Source organism: Trachypithecus francoisi, unplaced genomic scaffold (assembly GCF_009764315.1).
Source record: "Trachypithecus francoisi isolate TF-2019V2 unplaced genomic scaffold, Tfra_2.0 Lachesis_group11, whole genome shotgun sequence".
Classification (NCBI taxonomy): domain Eukaryota; kingdom Metazoa; phylum Chordata; class Mammalia; order Primates; family Cercopithecidae; genus Trachypithecus; species Trachypithecus francoisi.
The window spans coordinates 9,609,549-9,636,023 of record NW_022681456.1 but is presented as its reverse complement, the minus strand read 5'-3'; the positions used below and the strand labels follow the sequence as shown (position 1 = coordinate 9,636,023).

Genomic DNA, 26,475 nt, shown 5'->3' with positions numbered 1-26,475 from the left:
GCAGTGCAATAGTGCGATCTCGGCTCACTGCAACCTCTACCTCCTGGGTTCAAGTAATTCTCCTGCTTCAGCTTCCCAAGTAGCTGGGATTACAGGCTCCGGTCACCTTGCTTGGCTATGCAATTTTTCTAATTGTACATTTTACTCTACTTCCCTCCTCCTGGGCACTCTGTGCTCCAGTACCTTGGAATGCCCTGCCTTCCCCAATCACTGCTGAACTGCCTATTCCCTTGCTTTTGCTTGCACTGTGCCTCCTGACTGCAAATCCCTCTCCATCATCTGTCATTGTTCGCTGAAACCCAATTATCTTTCAGCGCCAGCTCATTGCCACCTGTAGTGCACATTATATTTTTGTTGCTTTCCAGATGTTAATTGCATCTTGACTTTGCTTTGCAGAGTCACCTCTCTCCCACTCAAGCCTTCTTCTTTGGGTACTCTTGCATCTGTAAACCTGTCCCCAGAACTGCAGGGGTTGGCATATTTCTCCTCTGGTCACAGTGATTGGGGTGGCATGTGACCCAAACTGGCCCAAGGAGGCCAATCCCAGGACTTTTTGTGGGAAATATTAGGAAAAATGTGCTGTCTTTCAACTGGAATTACTAGGCTGCTGGGGCATAAGATGTAAGACGTAAATCGCTGGCCGGACGTGGTGGCTCATACCTGTAATCCCAGCACTTTGGGAGGCCGAGGTGGGTGGATCACAAGGTCAAGAGATCAAGACCATCCTGGCCAACATGGTGAAACCCCCGTCTCTACTAAAAATACAAAAATTAGCTGGGCATGGTGGTGCGCGCGTGTAGTCCCAGCTACTCGGGAGACTTAGGCAGAAGAATCTCTTGAACCTGGGAAGTGGAGGTTGCAGCGAGCCAAGATCATGCCACTGCACTCCAGCCTGGCGACAGAACAAGACTCTGTATAAAAATAAATAAATAAATAAATAAATACATAAATAAGTAAGTCATTGTCATCCATCCTGACACTGCAGGGGAAATTGCTTTCTGAGAATGAAATCAAGACGGAGGAGAGAGAGAAAGAGATCATAATATCTTTTTTTTTTCTTGAGATGGAGTCTTATTCTGTCATCCATGCTGGAGTGCAGTGGTGTGATCTTGGCTCACTGCAACTTCTGCCTCCCGAGTTCAAGCAATTCTCCTGCCTCAGCTTCCCGAGTAGCTGGGATTAAAGGCACGCCACCATGCCTGGCTAATTTTTTGTATTGTTTAGTAGAGCCAGGGTTTCACTATGTTGGCCAGGCCGGTCTCCAACTCCTGACCTCAGGTGATCCATCTGACTAGGCCTCCCAGAGTGCTGGGATTACAGGTGTGAGCCACCGCGCCGAGCCTCATAACATCCTTTAAGTCCCTGGATTCAGCCATACCTGAACACCTACCCCTTTTTAGCTGAAGCCAGGCTGAGCTCTCCTAGGATAACTCTCACGGTGTCTTCCCATGGCCTTGCTCATTCCTCCTTTGGAAGCAGAATTAGCTTAATCTCAATGCTCAGTTTGGAAGGACAAACTGGGCATGCTTTGCCCAGCCACTTCTCCTCCCCTTTCTCTTGGGAACCAGCTCTTCTGCTCCCTTCTACCATAGTTTTATATGATCAGCTCTGCCCACACAGAAGCTCACTCTCATCCTGAAGTACCTGTAAGGGTACATCACCAAACCGGCCCAGTATGTTTAATTCTGTGCTTCCGTATTCTGTGCAACCATATTTGGCTACATCTATAAGCCACATTCTCCAACATTCACTTACAAGTGATCCTTATAATACTGTCGTGCACTGCATGACAATGTTTCAGTTAATGATGGACTGCATATACAACAGCGGTCTCTTGAAATGATAACACCATATTTTTACTGTACCTTTTCTTTTTTTTTTTTTTTGAGACGGAGTCTCGCTCTGTCGCCCAGGCTGAAGTGCAGTGGCGTGACCTCGGCTCACTGCAAGCTCCACCTCCTGGGTTCATGCCATTCTCTTGCCTCAGCCTCCCAAGTAGCTGGGACTACAGACGCCCACCACTATGCCCGGCTAATTTTTTTGTATTTTTAGTAGAGGCGGGGTTTCACTGTGTTAGCCAGGATGGTCTTGATCTCCTGACCTCATGATCTGCTTGCACACAAATGCCTGTGTGTCACAATTGCCTACAGTATTCAGTACAGTCACATGCTGTGCAGGTTTGCAGCCTAGGAGCAATAGGCTGTACCCCATAGCCTAGGTGTGCAGTAGACTATACCATTTAGTTCTGTGTAAGTAGACGCTGTGATGTTCGCACAACCACAAAATTGTCCAACCATATATTTCTCAGAATATATTGCTGTCATCAAGTAACACATGACTGTATTTAGAGACTCCATCTTCTTTACTCTTTTTTCTTATTTTTTCACTCTTGGTTTACAACTCAGGACAGGAATTTGTATCAGTCAGAAAAATAAAACACACTGCAGGTCTTTCCAACAGAAACGTTTTAATGTAGGAAACATTAAAATATGCATTAGTATCTATTGCTGTATAAGAAGTTAGCTCAAAACATAGTGACTTAAAACAACAATAATCATTTATTGTCTTTCATAGTTTCTGCAGGTCCAGAATTTGGGAGCAACACGGCTGAGCAGTTCTGATACATGGTTTTTCATGATATTGCAGTCAAGATATCAGCTGGGGCTATGGTCATCTGAAGGCTCGACTGGGGCTGGGGAATCTTGCATGGCTGTTGGTGAGAATTCACAGCTTCTTGCTACATGGGATCTCTCCCAGAACTGCTTGAGTGTCCTCATGACATGATAGCTGGTTTCCCAGAGAAAGTGATTCAAAGGAACAAGGCAACAATGTCTTTTAAAAAAAGTGAGGCAGGCCGGGTGCAGGGGCTCATGCCTGTAATCTCAGCACTTTGAGAGGACAAGGCAGGTGGCTCACTTGAGGTCAGGAGTTTGAAACCAGCCTGGCCAACATGGTGAAACCCTGTCAGAGCAGTGGCATGATCTTGGCTCACTGCAAGCTCTGCCTCTCGGATTCAAGTGATTCTCATGCCTTAGCCTCCTGAACAGCTGAGATGACATGCACCACCATGTCCAGTTACATATATATTTTAGTAGAGATGGAGTTTTGCCATCTTGGCCAGGCTGGTCTCAAACTCCTGGCCTCAATTGATCCATCTGCCTCAGCCTCCCAAAGTGCTAGGATTACAGGCGTGAGCTACTGCACCCTGCCAAATGTGTATAGCAGCATTAATAATAGCCAAAATGTGGAAACAACTCAAATATCCATAGACAAAATGTGGTGCATGCATACCATGGAATACAATTAAGCCACAAAAAGAAATGAAATCCTGACACACACTACAATGTAGATGAACCTTGAAACATCATATTGTATGATTTCACTCCAAATCCACAGAACAGAAAGTAGATAAGTAGTGGTTGCCAGGGCTGGGCAGGGGAGGGATTGGGGAATGACTGCTAATGGGTACAGGGTTTCTTTTTCTTTTCTTTTCTTTTTTTTTTTTTTGAGGCAGAGTCTCACTCTGTCGCCCAGGCTGGAGTGCAGTCGTGTGATCTCAGCTCACTGCAAGCTCTGCTCCCGGGTTCACGCCATTCTCCAGCCTCAGCCTCCTGAGTAGCTGGGACTACAGGCGCTTGCCACCACGTCCAGCTAATTTTTTGTATTTTTAGTAGAGACGGGGTTTCACCATGTTAGCCAGGATGGTCTCGATCTCCTGACCTCGTGATCCACCCGCCTCGGCCTTGCAAAGTGCTCGGTTTGGAAGGTCAAACTGGCCTAGCTACTCAGGAAGCTGAGGTAGGAGAATCACTTGAACCCGGGAGGTGGAGGTGGTAGTGAGCTGAGGTTGCACCACTGTACTCCATCCTGGGCAACAAAGCAAGACTCCGTCTCAAAATAAATAAAGTGTTATACTTCAGTGGTTTCTCGTATATTCTCAGAGTTGTTCAAACATCACCACTATCTAATTTCAAAACATCTCATTGCCCCTCAAAAGAAACCCTGTACCCTTGCCGGGTGTGGTGGCTCACGCTGCACCACCCACTGTATAACACTTTAAAAGGATGGATTTTATGGTATATGATTTGTATCTCAATAAGGCAGGATGAAAAGGGAGGGAAGGAGAGAGGGCCCAGTTCATGTTGCACCTCACTGACTGTTGATTATCACCTGGTCGGTTCTGGGCCAGATGGCAGTTAAGAGGTTCATTCATTATCCATCAGATATGTATGGAGTACCCACCATGTGCCAGCTGTTTGAACTGTTGGATGTATTCATGCACCTGATGGCACATGAGCTCATGCCAATCAACCTGTGTTGATAACCTTAAAAATGCACATTTGGCCAGGTGCGGTGGCTCCCGCCTGTAATCCCAGCACTTTGGGAGGCTGAGGCGGGTGGATTGCCCGAGGTCAGTAGTTTGAGATCAGCCTGGCCAACATAGTGAAACCACGTCTCTACTAAAAATACAAAAAATTAGCCAGGCGTGGTGGTGGCCGCCTGTAATCTCAGCTACTTGCAGTGAGCCAAGGTCATGCCACTGCACTCCAGCCTGAGTGTCAGAGTAGAACTCTGTCTCAAAAAAAAAAAAAAAAAAAAAAAAGGCACCTTTACTGTGGGTGACCTGTCAAGTCCTGAGAGCCTGTGATCCTCTGGGTGAATTTGACTTCAGGTCCTGAAACAGTCATGTTGAAAAACACCTGATGAGTAAATATGGCTACAACAATGCTAACCAAAAACCAACCAACAAAAAACTAGAACTATGTCAAGCAGCTGATAGTAATCATTTTACAGTACTGTGATTACAGTTACCTTTGTCTTTTTTCCGATTTCAGATAACATAGTCAATGACATTTATAATGTAAACTAGAAACATAGTGACTTCTGGTTGCATCTTTGGTTTGGCGACCCACGTGTTTTCAGACATTGGAATTGAACATATTCAGGTATGACAGCCTATGATACAGTTTGCCACAATCCTCCCTCCTACTGCCTATGCTAGTGCCATCTCTGATTCACATCAACTGCCTGATCCCTGAAGGCATTTGAATTTGAGTCCCTTAATTTATATAATAAAACCCTACAATATACAATTCACTGTGTTCCACTGAGATCTTAAAAATGTCCACTCTTTACTTATTTATTTATTGGCGACAGGGTCTCACTCTGTCACCCAGGCTGGAGTGCAGTGGCACTATCACAGCTTGGCTCACTGCAGTCTTGACCTCCCAGGCTTGGGTGATCCTCCCACCTCAGCTCCCCAAGTAGCTGAGACTACAGGCATATGCCACCACATCTGGCTAATGTTTTGGTATTTTTTGTAGAGATGGGGGGGTCTTCCTATGCTGCCCTGGCTGGTCTCGAACTCTTGGACTCAAGCAATTTGCCCTCTTTGGTCTCCCAAAGTGCTGAGATTACAAGCATGAGGCACTGAGCCCAGCCCCACTTTTTAATTCCTTGATAGGTGGACTTAGAACTATTATTTAATCAGTTCAAAGCCAAAAATTAACATTGAATTTCTAGGTAAAATCGAAATTGTTTTTGGCATTCCTCTATGGTTGGGATGCTCAGGAAGTCAAAAAGGGTTGTATCAAAAAAAAAAAAAAAGCCAGGAATGGTGGTTGACACCTGCAATCCCAGCACTTTGGGAGGCCAAGGTGAGAGGATTACTTGAGCCCAGGAATTCGAGACCAGCCTGGGTAACATAGGGAGACTTCCATCTCTACAAATAGTTAAAAAGGATAGTTAAAAAAACAAACAAAAAAACAAACAAAAAAAACAAACAAAAAGCTAGCTGGGTGTGGCTGCATGTGCCTGTGGTTCCAGCTACTGGAGAGCCTGAGGTGGGAGGATCACTTGAGCCTAGGAATGTGAAGCTGCAGTGAGCCATGTTTGTGCCACTGCACTCCAGCTTGGGTGACAGAGCCAGACCCTGTCTCAAAGGAAACAAACAAAAATAGAAAACAAAAGGGTCTGTATCTATTGGTTTAAGAGGATACCTTAATATCTCTGTAGATATTATCAGCAGAGGCCAGGCACGGTGGCTTATGCCTATAATCCCAGCACTCTGGGAGGCTGAGGTGAGCAGATCACCTGAGGGCAAGAGTTTGAGACAAGCCTGGCCAACACGGCGAAACCCCGTCTCTACTAAAAAATATAAAAACAAAATTAGCTGGGCATGGTGGCATGCGCCTGTAATTCCAGCTACTTGGGAGGCTGAGGCAGGAAATCGCTTGAACCCGGGAGGCAGAGGTTGCAGTGAGCTGAGATTGTGCCACTGCACTCTAGCCTGGGCGACAGAGCGAGACTCCATCTCAAGAAAAAAAAAAAAAAAAAAAAGCCTGGGCGTGGTGGCTCACACCTGTAATCCCAGCACTTTGGGAGGCCAAGGCCGGTGGATCACGAGGTCAGGAGATCAAGACCATCTTGGCTAACACGGTGAAACCCCATCTCTATTAAAATACAAAAAATTAGCCAGGCATGGTGGCAGGTGCCTGTAGTCGCAGCTACTCGGGAGGCTGAGGCAGGAGAACGGCGTGAACCCAGGAAGCAGAGCTTGCAGTGAGTGGAGATCGCGCCACTGTACTCCAGCCTGGGCGACAGAGCGAGACTCCATCTCAAAAAAAAAAAAAAAAAAAAAAAAAAAAAAAAAAAAAAAAAATAAGTAGAAAGGGACATGTGGGAAACAGGTGTATCAATGTGTTGGTAAGAATGGAGGAAGAGGCTCTAGGCTGTCTCCCTCCAGTGACGGCACTGAAGTCACATTACAGAATTGACCCGCCAGGGAAGGCAGGATGTCTGCCAGTCTGGAAGATGGGGAAGTAGGGGATCACCAGTAGAACTCCTGAGTTCAATAACACAGTTAACCCTTGAAGAACGCAGATTTGAAATGCATGGGTCCACTTATATATGGATTTTTTTCACCTGGCTAGGTACCGTGGCTCATGTCTGTAATCCTGGCACTTTGGGAGGCTGAGGCAGGCAGATCAGTTGAGGCCAGGAGTTTGAGACCAGTCTGGCCAACATGGTGAAACCCCGTCTCTACAAAAAATTCAAAAATTAGCCAGGCGTGGTGGCTGGCGCCTGTAATCCCAGTCACTTGGGAGGCTGAGGCAGAAGAGTCTCTTGAGCCTGGCAGGCAGACGTTGCAGTGAGCCAAGGTTGAGCCACTGTACTCCAGCCAGGGCGACAGAGCGAGACTCTAGCTCAATAAAAATAAATAAATAAACAAATAAATAAAGGTTACACCAAGTATGCCTGCCTCTCATGCCTCTCTTCCCACCTCCACCACTTCTTCCACTTCTGCCACCCCAAGACAGCAAGACCAACCCCTAACTCCTCCCCTCCTCTTTGGCCTACTCAACATAAAGATGACAAGGATGAAGAGTAAATATTTTCTCGTCCTTATAATTTTCTTAATAACAATTTCTTTTCCCTAGTTTACTTTAAGAACACAGCATGTAATATATATAACATACAAAATATGCTAATCAGCTGTCATTGGCCGGGCACAGTGGCTGATGCCTGTAATCCCAGCCCTTTGGAAGGCTGGAGTGAGTGAATCACTTAAGGCCAGGAGGCAGAGGTTGCAGTGAACTGAGATCACAGCACTGCACTCCAGCCTGGGCAACAGAGCGAGATTCCATCTCAAAACAAAAATGAAAAACAAACAAACAAACAAAATGCTAATCAACTGTCATTGCTAAGGCTTCTGGTCAGCAGTATGCTGTTAATAGTTAAGTTTTCGGGCTGGGCACAGTGGCTCATGCCTGTAATCCCAGCACTTTGGGAGGCCAAAGCGGGTAGATTACCTGAGGTCAAGAGTTGAGACTAGCCTGGCCAACATGGCAAAACCCCGTCTCTACTAAAAATACAAAAATTAGCTGGGCAGGCCGGGCGCGGTGGCTCAAGCCTGTAATCCCAGCACTTTGGGAGGCCCAGACGGGCGGATCACGAGGTCGGGAGATCGAGACCATCCTGGCTAACATGGTGAAACCCCGTCTCTACTAAAAAATACAAAAAACTAGCTGGGCGCGGTGGTGGGCGCCTGTAGTCCCAGCTACTCAGGAGGCTGAGGCAGGAGAATGGCGTAAACCCAGGAGGCGGAGCTTGCAGTGAGCTGAGATCCGGCCACTGCACTCCAGCCTGGGCGGCAGAGCGAGACTCCGTCTCAAAAAAAAAAAAAAAAAAAAAATTAGCTGGGCAGCAGGGCGCGGTGGCTCACGCCTGTAATCCCAACACTTTGGGAGGCCAAGGTGGGCAGATCACGAGGTCAGGAGTTCGAGACCATCCTGGCTAACATGGTGAAACCTCGTCTCTACTAAAAATACAAAAAATTAGCCGGGCGTGGGAGCGGGCGCCTGTAGTCCCAGCTACTCGGGAGGCTGAGGCAGGAGAATGGCGTGAACCCGGGAGGCGGAGCTTGCAGTGAGCCGAGATTGTGCCACTGCACTCCAGCCTGGGTGACAGAGCAAGACTCCATCTCAAAAAAAAAAAAAAAAAATTAGCTGGGCATGGTGGCAGGCGCCTGTAATCCCAGCTACTCAGGAAACTGAGGCAGGAGAACTGCTTGAACTGGGAAGTGGAGGTTGCAGTGAGCTGAGATCGTGCCATTGCATTCCAGCCTGGGCGACAAGAGCAAAACTCCATCTCAAAAAAAAAAAGTAAAGTTTTTGGGGAGTGAAAAATGAGGCCAGGCACAGTGGCTTATGCCTGTAATCCCAGCACTTTGGGAGGCTGAGGCGGGTGGATCACCTGAGGTCAGGAGTTCAAGACCAGCTTGGCCAACCTCGTGAAACCCCGTCTCTACTAAAAATACAAAAATTAGCTGGGCGTGGTGGTGGACGCCCGTAATCCCAGCTACTTGGGAGGCTGAGGCAGGAGAATTGCTTAAACCCAGGAGGCAGAGGTTGCAGTGAGCTGAGATTGTGCCACTGCACTCCAGCCTTGGCGACAGAGGGAGACTCCATGTTAAAAAAAAAAAGACCCCAGGATTTTGGACTGTGCAGAGGTTGGTGCCCCAACCCCCATGTTGTTTAAAGTCAACTGTACACTGTCATAGTCAGGAAGCCTTCATCACTGCAGCTGCCCCTGTTTCTTGAAACCTGAAGCGGGAAACTGGATCCTGGGACACTACTGCCCCCTATTGCCTGTTGGTCTTCAAAGAAATAATCCCTTCAATTTTGCAAGGCCTGTGCTGTCATTCCCTTTTTACAGATAAGGAAACTGAGGCCAGGACGTGGTGGAAAATAATCAAGGTCACACAGCTATGTGCAAAAGTGAGTAACAACCCAGGCTCCTCATTCTCAGGTCAGTCCAATGACCTCAATTGACATGTAATGTGTGAGGTCCTTCTGTGGCCCTGTGGCAGGGCCTGAAGACGACAGCGTAGGTAAATCCAGTCTGGTGCCTTCATGAGTGAGGCAGAGTAGAAAATAACTGTAATCCACTAGGAACAAATCTGCATTGTAAACACAGAGAAGGGGCTAGTATTTGGCAGAAGGATGTCTAGGAACATTTTAGAGATAAGAGGTGACATTTGGGTTCTGAGGGATGAGTAGGAGTATGCCAGGGTGCAAAGGATGAAAAGACCGCTCCAGCAGCTGGTAAGGGCTAAGGGGCATGGAGAAGCCGCAAGACTTTGAGGAAGTGGTAGAATTCTAACTTTGGAAAATCTGAACAAGGTTAATTTTTTGTACGTGGTTAAAGTATTACATTTATACAGTAAAATAAAATGCAATAGTTGCCGGGAGCAGCGGCTCACGCCTATAATCCCAGCACTTTGGGAGGCCGAGGCGGGTGGATCATCTGAAGGTCAGGAGTTTGAGACCGGCCTGACCAACATGGTGAAAACCCATCTCTACTAAAAATACAAAAATTAGCTGGGTGTGGTGGTGGGCACCCGTAATCCCAGCTACTTGGGAGGCTAAGGGAGGAGAATATCTTGAACCCGGGAGGCGGAGGTTGCAGTGAGCTGAGATCGTGCCATTGCACTCCAGCCTGGGTGACAAGAATGAAAATCTGTCTCAAAATAAAATAAAATAAAAATGTAATAGTCTAATAGATTGTTTTTAAAAAGTAGACATCCACGTATATACCACCTAGGTAAAGATACTAGAGATTCCAGCAATCCGGGAGGATCCCTTGGTGCCCCTTTCAGGTCTGTATGAGCCTCCACTGCTCCCCAGTCCCCGGGAAGGAGAGGGGGTGGGAGAGGCAACATGAAACCTAAAAATCAGTGGGGTTCGCTCCGGTAATCCCACGGTAATCCCACAGCTATTGGGTTGGCAGAGGCAGGAGGATCACTTGCCCAGGAGTTGGAGGCTGCAGTGAGCTATGATCGCGCCACTGCACTCCAGTCTGGGCGACAGATCAAGACCCCGTCTCTAAGCAAACAAACAAATAAACACCCCTCAAAACCCATGGTTTCAGGCCTGGCGCGGTAGCTCACTCCTGTAATCTCAGCACTTTGGGAGGTCGAGCAGGGCGGATCACTTGAGGTCAGGAGTTCCAGACCAGCCTGGCCAACATGGCGAAACTCCGTCTCTGCTAAAAAATAAAAAAAAAATTGGCCGGGCGCGGTGGCTCACACCTGTAATTCCAGCACTTTGGGAGACCAAGGCGGGCGGATCACGAGGTCAGGAGACCAAGACTAGCCTGACCAACATGGTGAAACCCCGTCTCTACTAAAAATACAAAAATTAGTCGGGCGTGGTGGTGCGTGCCTGTAATCCCAGCTACTCAGGAGGCTGAGGCAGGAGAATCACTTGAACCCGGGAGGCGGAGGTTGCAGTGAGCCGAGATCGCGCCACTGCACTCCAGCCTGCCTGGGCAATAGAACGAGACTCCGTCTCAAAAAACAAACAAACAAAAAACGCAAAAATTAACCAAGCGTGGTGGCTCAAGCCTGTAATCCCAGCTACTCGGGAGGTTGAGGCAAGAGAATCTCTTGAACCCGGGAGACGGAGGTTGCAGTGAGCCGAGATCGCCCCACTGGACTCCAGCCTGGGCGACAGAGCGAGACTCCGTCTCAAAAACGAAACAAAACAAAAGAAAAACACCTTAGTTTCAGCCCGCACATTCCCTCACCTCCTATTGCTGCCTGCAAATCTTTCGCCATCGTCCTGGACGATCCTAAGAGGGCACTGCAGAGGCTTCTGGACACTGTCGTTTTCCTGGGAAGTCCACATGAACTTTAGCTTTGACGCGAAAGGACTAGGGAAAAATTTTTGGTCCTTCGGAGCCGCCGTCCAGGCTCGGGCCGCTCAGAGTCGCTTGTCCCTCGGCGGCTGCCATGCGTCCTTTACGTGGCAGCTGCCGGCGCCCGCCAATCCACTGCGCCCGCATCAGCCCCCACTAGTGGCGCAGGCGGAAGGGGCGGAGCTTAGGCGGCGGTGGCTGAGAAGGCAGCGGGGCGGCGGCGGCTCTGGAGGCCGCAGTCCGGGTCCTGGCTTCGGCCTCAGCCCCACCATGGTGACGCTTGCTGAACTGCTGGTGCTCCTGGCCGCTCTCCTGGCCACGGTCTCGGGCTATTTCGTTAGCATCGACGCGCATGCTGAGGAGTGCTTCTTTGAGCGGGTCACCTCGGGCACCAAGATGGGCCTCATCTTCGAGGTGGCGGAGGGCGGCTTCCTGGACATCGACGTGGAGGTGCGGGCGAGATGCCCGCGGCCGAGGCTTGGTCGCGTGGCCGCTCGGGGACTGGTGGCACGTGGGGCCGGCGCGGGGCCTGCTTGGGGAGGGGGCTTAGAAGTAGCTGTCCGAGTCCTGGAGAAGCCCAGGCCGCCACCCCCCCGCACCGCCCTGGCCCCGGCGACCTCCTAACGGCCCCTTTTCCCGCGACTTGCCAGGATTCCGGGATTCCTTGGGGGCTCCTTCGGCATGCTTGGTTGCTTTGGGTTCTCTCCTTGAACGACGGGTTCCTGTTGGAACCTCTCGCCGAGTTTTGTGAATCAGGCGCCGCGTGTCAGCCCGGGCCCCATAGCCGCTTCTCAGTCACTGTTAGCTGGTGGCGGGCCTCGATCCAATTAGCACCTGCTTTCCTTCGTGTTACGGATTAATGCTGGAACATGGCACGGAAACTTTCCCAAAAAATAGATAAAAATCGATTGAGGATTAAAAAGCTATTGAATGCTAGGCATACTTTCGCGTCGTGTTTATTTTTCATAGAAACAACCTTAAGGTTCTACTCTTAGAGAAATATCCAGCTACCTCGTTTAGTCTCCGCTGCCTAAGAGAGATGGGGAGTTGGATCATGCGTTTTAGGAGTAAGCAGTGCAGTGAAGTATCAGGAGAAAACAGGAAATTAAGAAACCAGCAGTCCCTAAATCTCCACCCATGTTTTATAAACCAAAAGAATGAGGTGTCGCTAATTTTTATTTTAATTCATCTGCTAGCATGACCAGTTGAGTCTAAGAAGTTTCTATTTGACAAGTGTACTCAGTAGGGCTGGGCACAAGTTACACAATACAAGTGAAATCCAAAAATAAGGGGATAACGGAAGGGAGAAACTCTTAGACTTAGCTGGGAAATTAGCGATCAACTATTCCAGTCTCGAAGTTATGAAAGTGACATGGACTTTGAAAGAGCGACTGGCTTGACCACAGCCTAACAACTGATTTGTAGCAGACTGGGATGAGAGTTTGGGTCTTCTCATTTCCAGGCTAGTCCTTTCCCCTAAGCCTTCAGGCATCTCAGATAAAGCAGAATTCCTTCACTGTTTGGCAGTAATCTGGAAAACCTTGAAATTTGATAAAAATTCATTTTGTTTACATTTTAAAAAACAATTATCTCGTGGTTTCTGTGGCCAGGAATTATGGAGAGGCTTAGCTGGGTGGTTCTGGCTTGGAATATCTCATGAGGTTGCAATCAAGACGTCAACCAGGGATGCAGGAATTCTTCATTTTAAAGAGATTTCTTTTTTCTTGAGTTTTGCTGTCAGTCACAGTTGCATGTTTGTTGGTGATGCAGAAATTCTTCATTTTAAAGATATTTGTTTTATCTTGAATTTTGCTGTCAGTCACGGTTGCATGTTTGTTGCTGATATTAGGCCAGTTAGCGACCACATTTCAGGTGAGCTTTCTGTCTGAGGGGTTTAGTAAGAATAAATAAGACATAGATGTCAGAACCGAAAGGTGTTTTAGAGAGCCATTAAGTCAACTCTTGTTTTATAAAGTGGGAGAATTGCAGACCAAATGGTTATTATCACTTACCGAAGTGGAGCTAGGTGAAAGTTGCATATTCTTGGTGAATTTCTTTTTTTTTTTTTTTTTGGACAAAGTCTTGCTCTGTTGCTCAGGCTGGAGTGCAATGGCGCAATCTCGGCTCACTGCAAACTCTGCCTCCCGGGTTCAAGTGATTCTCCTGCCTTAGGCTCCTGAGTGGGAATACAGGTGGGCGCCACCACGCCCAACTAATTTTGTATTTTTAGTAGAGACGGAGTTTTACCATGTTGGCCAGGCTGGTCTTGAACTCCTGACCTCAAGTGATCCGCCCGCCTCAGCCTCCCAAAGTGCTGGGATTATAGGCGTGAGCCACCATGCCCAGCCATATTCTTGGTGAATTTCTTACTGCCATTAGACATTACTTATGAAGTCTATGACTAAATCTTTTGTGACATTTTATGCATTTCTCTCTTGCCTCCAGATTACAGGACCAGATAACAAAGGAATTTACAAAGGAGACAGAGAATCCAGTGGGAAATACACATTTGCTGCTCACATGGACGGAACATACAAATTTTGTTTTAGTAACCGGATGTCCACCATGACTCCAAAAATAGTAATGTTCACCATTGATATTGGGGAGGCTCCAAAAGGACAAGACATGGAAACAGAAGGTGAGATGAACATTCAGAATATTTATATCATGTTCCAAGAGCTAATTTTAGTTCTATACATTTTTACCCATCTGAGTGGCTTTTTTTTTTTTTTTTTTTTGAGACGGAGTCTCGCTCTGTCGCCCGGGCTGGAGTGCAGTGGCCGGATCTCAGCTCACTGCAAGCTCCCCCTCCCGGGTTCACGCCATTCTCCTGCCTCAGCCTCCCGAGTAGCTGGGACTACAGGCGCCCACCACCTCGCCCGGCTAGTTTTTTTTTTTGTATTTTTTAGTAGAGACGGGGTTTCACTGTGTTAGCCAGGATGGTCTCGATCTCCTGACCTCGTGATCCACCCGTCTCGGCCTCCCAAAGTGCTAGGATTACAGGCTTGAGCCACCGCTGAGTGGCATTTTTAAAAATTTCTTAACCAAAAACTTTTTGTGAAATGTGCTTTTTATTTTTTGCAAGTCTCCTAATTAATAAAGTTTCTTGAGGCTAGTGTTTGTTTTTTTCTTCTTCATTTTTCTTTTATTTATTTATATATATTTTTTGAGATGGAGTCTTGCTCTTTTGCCCAGGCTGGAGTGCAATGGCTTGATCTTGGCTCACTGCAACCTCTGCCTCCTGGATTCAAGTGATTCTCCTGCCTCAGCCTCCCAAGTAGCGTCAGGTGTACAGCACCACTCCCGGCTAATTTTTGTATTTTTAGTAGAAACAGGGTTTCACCATGTTGGCCAGGCTGGTCTCAAACTCCTGACTTCAGGTGATCCACCCGCCTCGGCCTCCTGAAGTGCTGGGATTTTTTGTTTTTTACATTTGTTCTAACAGGTTTTCTTAGTCATTTTGTGCTCTTGTGAGCATGTAGGTTCCTTGTGTCTTGGGTTATTTTTTCTGTTTATTTGCTAATCCTGATATATACTTTATTTACTCATTTGTATACATGACTAGTTTAGCTAAACTTTTTGTTGGTTCTTTTTGTGTTAAGATATCTTAACTTTTCTTTAGGTGGTGGAGATACCTGGGATGGTATGTGGATTGTTTTTTGACAGCGTCCGTGTTTGCTAATGTCTAATTTCTGCTTTCTTTTTTCTAACCTCAGTTTGTTGGCATGAGAGTGTTTTTTCTCTTAAAAAACCCCTACAACTAATTGGATTGATTATTTTTTTGGTGGTTTTTTATTTGGTTGACAGGAAGTATAGGTTAGGTTATTTTAAACTAATAGCACTGAAAACACAGTTGACATTTTCGTAGTAACATCTTTGTTCTTTAAGATGAATGCTAAAGAGTGGAAATTCAATGATAAGGGGACAGTAGTCCCAATTAAACATAGCTCATAGCAAATGGTGTCTTTGACTTTGTAGAAAGTATTTTGTAGACTTCCTAACCTGAAGCTTGGTTAGATATGAAATGCAGTTCTAGGAGCCATATGTTGATATGAAGACAAAAGTTCTTTTAGCCATATGTTGCAGTTAGATTGTTCATTGCCCAGGTTACCAGTAATAAACCCTGATTGGTTCTTGGTGGTTTTGGATAAATTGCTTTCCGGGAGCCAGTACATTTGGTGGTGGTTTTTTTTCCCCCACAGTGCATGCCAGAGTTTTTGAAGCTAGTCGTCGTCGTTTCACACATTTCATAGTATCCTATTAGCATGGTAACACATGTCCCAGATATTCAGTATTAGTAGAGTGCTAACGTCATCAAGAAGCTGAGTTGTTTGGTTAGATTTTGAAATCTATAGAGTTTAGAGAGTCCTACTACTTAGTAATTCCTGTGCTCATTTTTCACGGCCACTTATAGAGTAGGACTTGACTGATTTTCAGGGAGAATGAGGAGTTCTGAAAGGCTTTTTTGGTTTATTTTCTGGAGATTGATCCTACTTAGTTTGAAAATGTTGGTTGATGAATGTGAATATTGAACTTCTTAGATAATTTTTTAACATATATCCAAAATTTTTGCATTTGCTTGTTAATGTCAATGAATGGCAGCTGTCAAATCAAGCCTTCCTCTAAAGCAGTGGTTCTCAAGTGAGGATGATCTTTTTGCCCCAGGGGATATTTGGCAATATCTTTTTTTTTTTTTTTTTTTTGAGACGGAGTCTCGCTCTGTCGCCCGGGCTGGAGTGCAGTGGCCAGATCTCAGCTCACTGCAAGCTCCGCCTCCCGGGTTTATGCCATTCTCCTGCCTCAGCCTCCCGAGTAGCTGGGACTATAGGCGCCCGCCACCTCGCCCGGCTAGTTTTTTGTATTTTTTAGTAGAGACGGGGTTTCACCGTGTTAGCCAGGATGGTCTCGAACTCCTGACCTCGTGATCCGCCCATCTCGGCCTCCCAAAGTGCTGGGATTACAGGCTTGAGCCACCGCGCCCGGCCTGGAAAGATTTTTTGTTGGAAGACGGGGGTAGGTGCTACAGGCATTTAGGGCTGGAGGCCATGGAGGCTGCTAAATACCCTACAGTGCATCAGACAGCGTCCCACAATGTCGAACAGCATTTGGTCCAAAATGGCGACAGTGCCACTGCTGAGAAACCCTGCTCTATCGGTTTCATGTGGTGCATGGGGCTTCCAAAGGGAAATTTCGAGTGAGCGAACATTTGACATTCCAATTCAACTGCCTTCAATGGTAGAGGCCCTTGGTTTCTCCTAAGAAACGTGGGATTGTCTGTGAGAATCTGGAATCCCAGAAGAGACCCAGTCTTGGGCAGGGATGAAGAGATCCGCCTTTCCCCGGGAATGTTTCCTGGTGCTGTTTCTCTCCTGCCTACCTGTTCCTTCTCATAACTGGCACTACCTAAAAGCATATGCTTACTCTTCAGAACAGTACCTTGTGTGTATTTTTGGTTCAAGAGGATACCTGGTTGAAAACTTGTGCCACTAAGGACTTGTCTGTCTACTTACATTGCCTGCTGTTCCCCACTGTAGTGAAATCATTACTTTGTCAAAGAAGAATGTTTGAGTTGGTGTGGATTTTCCTAAGAGCGTTTTGATGTTTTTCTGTGCTCAGCTTCATAGAGATTAAAAGTCTGTTTTGGTGCTGCTCCTTAATTAATATTAGAGTTACATGACTCTTAGATTTTGTTATTTGTAGGTTTATATTTTAAAAATACATGTATTTATGTGTGCTCTTAGTCCCCCCACTCAGTGTTTTACTGCTTTTCTGTAGTTAATAGTATAGTGAACTTCACGAAACAACATTTCGTTAAGAGAAATTTCTGGGGTTGTTTTCGTTTCCTTAGTAAGCATTATATAGTATGTTTCTTACCCTGAAAGAGGTTTCTCTACTGGGAAGGGGCTTTTAAAAATGCTTTGAGAATTAAATTGACATGATTCATATCAGTGGTCCAAATTGATGTTTGAACCATTTCAAAAGTAGCTTCTTTTGCAGGCCTTCTCTGAGGATTTAAAAAAGTTATTTTATAAGTATTTTTCAAAAAGAGATTGCCCCAGCCTAGGCAACATAGTGAGACCCTGTCTCTAAAAAATAAAAATAAAATGGTAGTCAGGCGTAGTGACGCACCCCTGTAGTCCCAGCTACTCAGGAGGCTGAGGCAGGGGATTGCTTGAGCCCAGACATTTGAGGTTACAGTGAGCTATAATTGCACCACTGTACTTGAGCCTGGGTGATAGAGTGAGATCCTGTCTTGAAAAAAAAAAGATGGCTGGGCGCAGTGGCTCATGCCTGTAATTCCACTATTTTGGGAGGCCGAGGCAGGTGGATCACCCGAGGTCAGGAGTTTAAGACCAGCCTGACCAACATGGTGAAACCCCGTCTCTACTAAAAATACAAAAATTAGCTGGTGTGGCAGCGTGCGCATGTAATCCGTTATTCTGGAGGCTGAGGCAGGAGAATCGCTTGAACCCGGGAGGCAGAGGTTGCAGTGAGCTGAGATTGAGTGCCAGTGCACTTCAGCTTGGTCAACAGGACGAGACTCTGTCTCAAAAAAAAAAAAAAAAGACTGACAAATGTGTGCTGTTTTCAAATTGTTCTGTAGCTCACCAGAACAAGCTAGAAGAAATGATCAATGAGCTAGCAGTGGCGATGACAGCTGTAAAGCACGAACAGGAATACATGGAAGTCCGGGAGAGGATACACAGAGCCAGTAAGTGAATCCCGTCACTTTGCAGCAGCGTCTGATGGTGAAGATTGTTTTACTCAACAGCTTGCTTGTATTTTCCTCATTTGGAAACTTTGCAAATTTTATGTGAAAGCATTGGCTTTAAAAGTGTACCTACATGAGATATTTTTTGAGCATACGTGTGTGTGGAGCTTTGTAGTTTATTATTGGGACATTCATTCTAAACCAGAAAATGCTATTAAGATTTAGTGCAAGTTTTTAAGAGTTTGGTTTTCTAGCCAGGCGTGGTGGCTTACTCCTGTAATCCCAGCACTTTGGGAGGCTGAGGCAGGTGGATCACCTGAGCTTGGGAGTTCGAGACCAGCCTGGCCAACATGGTAAAACCCCGTCTCTACAAAAAATAAAAAAATTAGCTGGCTGTGGTGGCATGCACCTATAATCCCAGCTACTTGGGAGGCTGAGGCATGAGAATCACTTGAACCCAGGAGGCAGAGGCTGCATTGAGCTGAGATTGGGCCACTGCACTCCAGCCTGGGCAACGGAGCTAGACTCTGTCTCAGGAAAAAAAAAAAAAAAGAGTTTGGGCTTTTAAAAATGTATGGTGAGCTAAGGAATAAGCTAATCATTTTCTCAAAAGGGAAAAGTGTTGTCAAATGGGTATTGCACTGGTTTTTAATCACATACCTGAAACTTACATGCCAGTGGGATTAATAAGAGATGCTGCGATTTAATCTTTTTACTAAAATGGAAGGCTTAATGTAGTTAGAATAGAAAACACCAAAACATGAGTACAGGCAAATCATCAGGTGAAGATCAACTTGAGTCCTCAAGTTTGTAAGTTGGGAACTTGGAATGTGTTTTTCTGTGGAAACAGTGATGATTGAAATCTTGTGTTAGGTTGCAAAAGTCTGTTTAGAACTGGATAGAGCATTAAACATTAGGCTTTTGCATTTAAAATTAAGAGGTCCTATATTGACAGACAGACCAATTCCATTGATTAGGTTCAGGGCCACACCATTGTTCGGTGTTTTCATCCTTCAGGTAGTTCTTGGGGAGATGAAAAGAGCAAAGTGGCCGGGACAGTGGCTCACACCTGTAATCCCAGCACTTTGGGAGGCTGACGTGGGCGGATCACAAGGTCAAGAGATTGAGACCATCCTGGCCAACATGGTGAAATCCCGTCTCTGCTAAAACTACAAAAATTAGCTGGGCGTGGTGGCACGCACCTGTAGTCCCAGCTACTCAGGAGGCTGAGGCAGGAGAATTCGCTTGAATCTGGGAGGCAGAGGTTGCAGTGAGCTGATATAATGCCATTGCACTCTGGCCTGGCGACAGAGCGAGACTCCATCTCAAAAAAAAAAAAAAAAAAAATAGGAAGAAAGGAGAGCAAGGCGTAGTGATGCACCTCTATAGTCCCAGTTACTCAGGAGGCTGAGGCGGGGGATTGGGAGCAAGCTTTTGTCTTAAGGGCAGTGATTCTATGTCAGGAATCTTTGTTCTGAGACTGGGGCAGGGAGTGAACAGTGACTCAAAGAGATAAGCACAGCTTGAATTTCTTCCAGATGTGGTTTCTGTTTTTCCCACCCTTAAATCTGTTCTTGCTACTTATAGAAACAAATCTTCAGGATCTAGAGCACAGACACCAGCTTGTGTTGGCAGGAAGGTGTGTAAATGTAATAGCCTGGAGAACTCCCCTCATCCCCACTTGTTTTAGGACTGGAGTGGGGCATGTTATGGACCAAGGCTTGTCTACAAGCACTCGAACCTCTTGCCTCACAATTTTTTCTCCTTGCCTCCACTCTTAATCTCACCAGCTGGGATCTTCACTTTTTCTCTCTTACCTTGTTGGGACTCATGTGTTGGTTACCTTGTTCCCAGAAGGGGACCAGCCCAGTCTGGAGTTGGAAGGGCACTGAACTAAGTCAGAGGGCAAGTTCCTCTACTTTGCAAGTTTAACTGGCTTTCGAGTTATAGAAGTTCTTGGGAACACAGTGGCCAGAGGAAGCACGTCTTCCAGTCTTTAGGGGGTCCAACCTTGTTCTCTCACCCATGATTTGAGTGGAGATACTCCTGTATTTGTTTCACAAATAGTGAGCTATGTGTTCATATTTAAAAGTGTTAGCAGTTTCTAGAATTGAATTTATAGGTATTCAGTTTAAATTTACAAAGCAAATGGTTCCCATAATGTTTTGTTTTTGTGAGTCTTGCTATAGGACCCACTCCTCAGCAGTGAACATAATGAGACCCTTTCACTACAGTGTCGTAATAATAACGTGTTGCTTCTAGATCAGGCTAATATATGAGTGGCGTGAGGACAGTGTCCCAGATCACTGCATTCTGTTGTTATTGTGCTTCAGTGTGTTCTATTTAAACTTAAAGGTGCATTTTTCTTTGGGAAGTCGAGGCGGGCGGATCACCTGAGGTCAGGAGTTTGAGACCAGCCTGGCCAACATGGTGAAACCCCGTCTCTACTAAAAATGCAAAAATTAGGCCGGGCGCAGTGGCTCACGCCTGTAATCCCAGCACTTTGGGAGGCCGAAGCAGGCAAATCACGAGGTCAGTAGTTCGAGACCAGCCTGGCCAAGAGACCAGCCTGGCCAATATGGTAAAACCCCATCTCTACTAAAAATACAAAAATTAGCCAGGCACATGTAATCCCAGCTGCCTGGGAGGCTGAGACAGGAGAATCACTTGAACCCAGAAGTTGCTTAGGCTGGTCTTGAACTCGTGGGCTTAAGTGATACACCCACCTCTGCCTTTCAAAGTGCTTGGATTACAGCATGAGCCACTGTGCCTGGCCTATTTTCTTTTTATCAGACTCTGTCTTTTTTCTGTTTTTTGTTTTTTTTTTAAGATGGAGTCTTGCTCTATTGCCCAGGCTGGAGTGCAGTGGTGCGATCTTGGCTCACGGCAATCTCCGCCTCCTGAGTTCAAGTGATTCTCTTGCCTCAGCCTCCTGAGTAGCTGGGACTACAGACGCACGCCACTACCATACTTTGACGTTGTAAATAATTGCATTTTGGATAACTATGATTTTGAAATAATTCCTTAATTTTTTTAGAAGTCAGTTTTCTTTTTTTTTTTTTTTTGAGACGGAGTCTCGCTCTGTGGCCCAGGCTGGAGTGCAGTGGCCGGATCTCAGCTCACTGCAAGCTCCGCCTCCCAGGTTCCCACCATTCTCCTGCCTCAGCCTCCCGAGTAGCTGGGACTACAGGCACCCGCCACCTCGCCCAGCTAGTTTTTTTTTTTTTTTTGTATTGTTAGTAGAGACGGGGTTTCACTGTGTTAGCCAGGATGGTCTCGATCTCCTGACCTCGTGATCCACCCGTCTCGGCCTCCCAAAGTGCCGGGATTACAGGCTTGAGCCACCGCGCCCGGCCAGAAGTCAGTTTTCTGATTCAGCAAAATGGATACTAATATAGGATGTTTCAATGGTGAGGGAGAAAGATGGTTGGATTGGGTTTTAACCCTAGAATTATGACCTTGGGCAAGTCACCTTTTCTTCTCTGCTCCCTGTATACAAGCAGAATGGACTTGGCTGTACCCAGTGAATCTTTAAGCCCAGCTTATTTTTGTATTTTTAGTTGAGATAGGGTTTCACCACGTTGGCCAGGATGGTTTTGATCTCTTCACCTTGTGATCCACCTGCCTTGGCCTCCCAAAGTGCTGGGATTACAGACGTGAGCCACTGCACCTGGCCCTATTTCATTTTTAGAGACACAGTGTCTTACTCTGTTGTCCAGCCTGTAGTGCTGTGGTGACAGGATAGCTCACTGCAACCTCAGCCTCCTGGGCTCAAGTGATCCTCCCGCCTCAGCCTACCAAGTAGCTGGAAATCCAGGCATGTGCCACTACACCTGGCTATTTTTTTTTTTGGTATCATAGAGACTGGGTTTCTCCATATTGCCCCGGGTTGGCCTCTGACTCCAGAGCTAAAGCAGTCCTCTTGTCTTGGCCTCCCAAAGTGTTGGGATTATAGTGTAATTGTTTTTAATGTTGGCCATTTGCAGAAAAATAAAAAACTACATAGAAATTTTGTTTTGAGATGGAGTCTTGCTCTGTTGCCCAGGCTGGAGTGCAGTGGCACAGTCTTGGCTCACTGCAAGCTCCGCCTCCCAGGTTCATGCCATTCTCCTGCCTCAGCCTCCCAAGTAGGTGGGACTACAGGTGCCCGCCACCACGTCTATTTTTAGTAGAGACGGGGTTTCACCGTGTTAGCCAGGATGGTCTCAATCTCCTGACCTCATGATCCGCCCACCTCAACCTCCCAAAGTGCTGGGATTATAGGCATGAGCCACTGCGCCCAGCCTACATCTACATAGTAATTTTTAAAAGCTAAGGCTATAGCATTTGACTGGAGAGTTGGACACAATGGCTTGTGCCTGTAGTGTTAACTACTTCAGAGGCTGAGGCAGGAGGATTGCTTGAGGTCAGGAGCTTGAGACCAACCTGGGCAACACGAGACCATTTTTTTAAAAAATAAAATGAATTGACCAGGCATGGTGGCTCATGCCTGTAATCCCAGCATTTTGGGAGGCTGAGGCGGGCAGATCACCTGAGGTTGGGAGTTCGAGACCAGCCTGACTAACATGGAGAAACCACATCGTTACTAAAATACAAAATTAGCTGGGTGTGGTGGTGCATGCCTGTAATCCTAGCTACTCGGGAGGCTGAGGCAGGAGAATCGCTTGAACCCAGGAGGTGGAGGTTGCAGTGAGCTGAGATCGCATCATTGCACTCCAGCTTGGGCAACAAGAGTGAAACTCTGTGTCAAAACATAAAACATAATAAAATAAAATAAAATACATTTAAAAATAAAAGGAATTTGGCCAGGCGTGGTGGCTTAATGACTATAATCCCAGCACTTTGGGAGGCCGAGGCAGGCGGATCACCAGAGGTCAGGAGTTCAAAACCAGCCTGGCCAACATGGTGAAGCCCTGTCTCTACTAAAAATACAAAAATTAGCTGGGCGTGGTGTTGAGCACCTGTAATCCCAGCTACTCAGGAGGCTGAGACAGCAGAATCACTTGAACCCAGGAGGCGGAGGTTGCAATGAGCTGAGATCGCGCCACTGCCCTCCAGCCTGGGCGACAGTGAGACTCTGACTCAAAAAAAATAAATAAATAAAAAGAATTTGATCAGAAACGTGAATGTAAGAAATTGAGTATAATAAATAAATATAGAGTAGATGTGTATTTTACTTTAAGGATCAAATCCTTAGTTTGAGAGCAGGACAGATGAGAATAGTTTGTCTTGTATTTGATGGTCTGGTAGTAACTGTCAGTATTGATCCATATAACTGAGTAACCTCTTCCATTGAGAACAGTTGCCAAGTACACAGGTGCTCAACAAATATTTGTCACATATTTGGGGAAAAAGACACTCAGACTGCCATATTTTGATGTTGTAAATAATTGCATTTTGGATAACGGTGATTTTGAAATAATTCCTTAATTTTTTTAGAAGTCAGTTTTCTGATTCAGCAAAATGGATACTGATATAGGACGTTTCAATGGTGAGGGAGAAAGATGGTTGGATTGGGTTTTAACCCTAGAATTGTGACCTTGGGCAAGTCACCTTTTCTTCTCTGCTCCCTGTATGCAAGCAGAATGGACTTGGCTGTACCCAGTGAGTCTTCAAGGTTTCTTTTAAAACTCTTTGCTTCTACTTTGGGAGGCTGAGGCAGGAGGATCAGTTGAGGCCGGGAGTTCAAGACCAGTTTGGGCATCATAGCAAGACCCTTTCTCTACAAAAACAGAAAAAATTAGTCGGATGGACTGGTGCATACCTGTACTCCCAGCTACTCAGGAGGCTGAGGTGGCAGGATTGTTTGAGTCCAGTTCAAGGTTGCAGTGTACTATGATTGTGTCATGGCATTCCAGCCTGGGCAACAGAGCAAACAAAAAAATATTTGCTTCTAAGTATGTTGAGTTGCCCAGAGACAAAAGTATTTACAGTATAGGTGACCCATAGGTTACAATGACTTCACTTAGAAATGTTCATATTTATGATGGTGCAAAAGTGATGTGCATTCAGAAGAAACTGAGCATCAGGTACCCATGCAACCATTCTGTTTTTTACTTTCAGTGCATTGTTCACTAACTTGATAAATAAAAAATAAAATAATAATAAAATGCAGTTTGGCCGGGTGCGGTGGCTCAAGCCTGTAATCCCAGTACTTTGGGAGGCCGAGGCGGGCGGATCACGAGATCAGGAGATCGAGGCCATCCTGGCTAACCCGGTGAAACCCCGTCTCTACTAAAAAAAATACAAAAAACTAGCCGGGCGAGGTGGCGGGCGCCTGTAGTCCCAGCTACTCGGGAGGCTGAGGCAGGAGAATGGCGTGAACCTGGGAGGCGGAGCTTGCAGTGAGCTGAGATCCGGCCACTGCACTCCAGCCCGGGTGACAGAGCGAGACTCCGTCTCAAAAAATAAATAAATAAATAAAAATAAAATAAAATGCAGTTTAACTTATATGAGATATACAACACTTTATTATAAAATAATCTTTGTGTTGTTAGATGCTTTTGCTGAACTGTAGGCTAATGTAAGTGTTCTGATCATGTTTTAGGTAGGCTAGGCTAAGCTGTGATGTTTGCTAGGTTAGGTGTATTAAATATATTTTTGAATTAGGTATTTTCAACGTAAGCTGGGTTTATTGGGATGTAACCCCATCTTAATTTGAGGAACAGCTATTCTACGAATGGTGTACATGATATTACTTTCACACAGAGTGAAGACTAGAATATGATGCCTATGTTTTTTGGGGGAGAATTGTTAAATTTTGTTTGTTTGTTTTGTCCTCAACAGTCAACGACAACACAAACAGCAGAGTGGTCCTTTGGTCCTTCTTTGAAGCTCTTGTTCTAGTTGCCATGACATTGGGACAGATCTACTACCTGAAGAGATTTTTTGAAGTCCGGAGGGTTGTTTAAAAAGCCTCTTCCTGATGATCCCAACTCAGAATTCACTGTTTACCAAACACCTTGGTCATAATAATGTCATTAGTTTCTCCATTTTTATTTTCTGAACTGTACATTCACAATTTATGTTTCTTTGTGATGAATAGATATTGGGGGAAAAACACCTTTTTAGGAAAATTATAGTGAAAATTTGACAGTTTTGGCATAATTTCTTATTTGAATGCTGCCTCCATTATATAGGTCCTTCCAGGAACTCAAACACTGTAAGTGAAATATGGGAGTATAGTTTTTATTATTTCTTTTCCTTTTGTTTTCATAATATAGTGCAGTTTTTTCAGGAAATCAGCACAAAGCCTGATAGTACTTTACTAAAATGACTGCATTCTTTGGATTCCCTCAGTCTGTGGTTCAAGTCACTACAGATTCATTTTTGTTGAGTCCTTATGAGAAACAACAGTATGAATCTTGACGGTTTCTGCCCATCCTAATGGCAGAGCTCTCTGACGGGCATATGCTGCCAGGCTGGGTACTTTCATACTTTGTTTTCTTCTTTTGCTTTAAGACTACGACTCAGCATACATTTTCCTGCATACATTTTTACATTGTACCTTAGGACTCAATCATCTCTACTTAAATTGATGACACAAGCAGCTAATAACCATTTTTGGGTTTCTGCCTAACCTTCTAATTGTTTGTTAAAGCCAATTCTCTGGGTGTCCCAGTGAGTGGTGGCTCTTTTTCTTTCCACGCTGGCACATTCACTTCCCCCACTCTTGGCTTGTAGGAAATAAACATTTACATAATTGGAAAAATCCGGATTTCTGATGCCAAAGGGTTAAAGCCTCTTGGATTTCATTGCAGTGATATACAGCCACTATTTTATTTTTGATCAGTGGCCTTTGGGCCACTGTTTAGGGCACTGAACATCAGTGTCAGCATTAGGGTTTGGGTTTTTGTTTCTCTTGGGTCTTTTTTTTTGGCACAGGTGAATCTTGTTTTGTGTAAAATGAAATGACTTTCTCTTGTTCTCTCATGATGGGTTTAAAATTAAAAGAGCATCTGGTTTCGGTATCGGGATGATCCAGGATTATGTTGTGACTGATATGTATTAGTTACTTGTACATTTTTTTTTTTTGATCTTTACAAGGGGAAAACTACAAGTAATGAGTTTTATATAATTAATTTAAATTTGTTACAGATTTTCATGTTCAGGATAAGCCAATTTTTCCACCTTGGGTGAGAACACTTGCAACAGTTTATTAATGAGGTGACTTTCACCTTAGGACAACTGTTGCATACCAGTTTTTTTGTGTGTGTGTGAAACACTTCAAAATTGATTTAAAATATGTAAATTTAAAATTGGTTGTATCTAATATGCCCCAGGTTCAGTAAATAAACAATTCTTTTTAAAAACAGTCAGTATTCTGTGTTTTATATATTGACAGTTAATTCACATTTTTTACACACCAACTTTCTGTTCTTATTTGACATGAGACATGTCCGTGTTTTCTGAGTATTTATGCCTATTATGTCTGTATGTTTAATTCTATAAGCTTGAGGATAGTGAACGGTACCAAGTTTTCGTTTCTGCACAGGTTTTCCAGTGAGGCTTCTCTGATGGATCAGTGCTAAAATCTCAAGTATTTTTCTATTTGGGAAAAAAGA

At 45.4% G+C, this 26,475-nt stretch overlaps 1 protein-coding gene and 1 long non-coding RNA gene across 2 annotated transcripts; one reads left to right on the top strand and one right to left on the bottom strand.

The window, feature by feature from the left end:
- Positions 1-2,445: 2,445 nt before the first annotated feature.
- On the bottom strand, positions 2,446-11,307 carry LOC117089213. Its single transcript, XR_004439504.1, has 3 exons — positions 11,089-11,307; positions 4,609-4,675; positions 2,446-2,787 (listed from the first exon to the last, which is right to left on the bottom strand). It is a non-coding gene; the product is annotated as an uncharacterized LOC117089213 (long non-coding RNA).
- A 52-nt stretch (positions 11,308-11,359) lies between these two features.
- TMED2 (transmembrane p24 trafficking protein 2) lies at positions 11,360-26,225 on the top strand. Its single transcript, XM_033220170.1, has 4 exons — positions 11,360-11,649; positions 13,645-13,837; positions 17,804-17,911; positions 24,698-26,225. The coding sequence occupies exons 1-4, from the start codon at positions 11,470-11,472 to the stop codon at positions 24,820-24,822; spliced, it is 606 nt and encodes a 201-aa protein (XP_033076061.1). The 5' UTR covers positions 11,360-11,469; the 3' UTR covers positions 24,823-26,225.
- Positions 26,226-26,475: the final 250 nt, after the last annotated feature.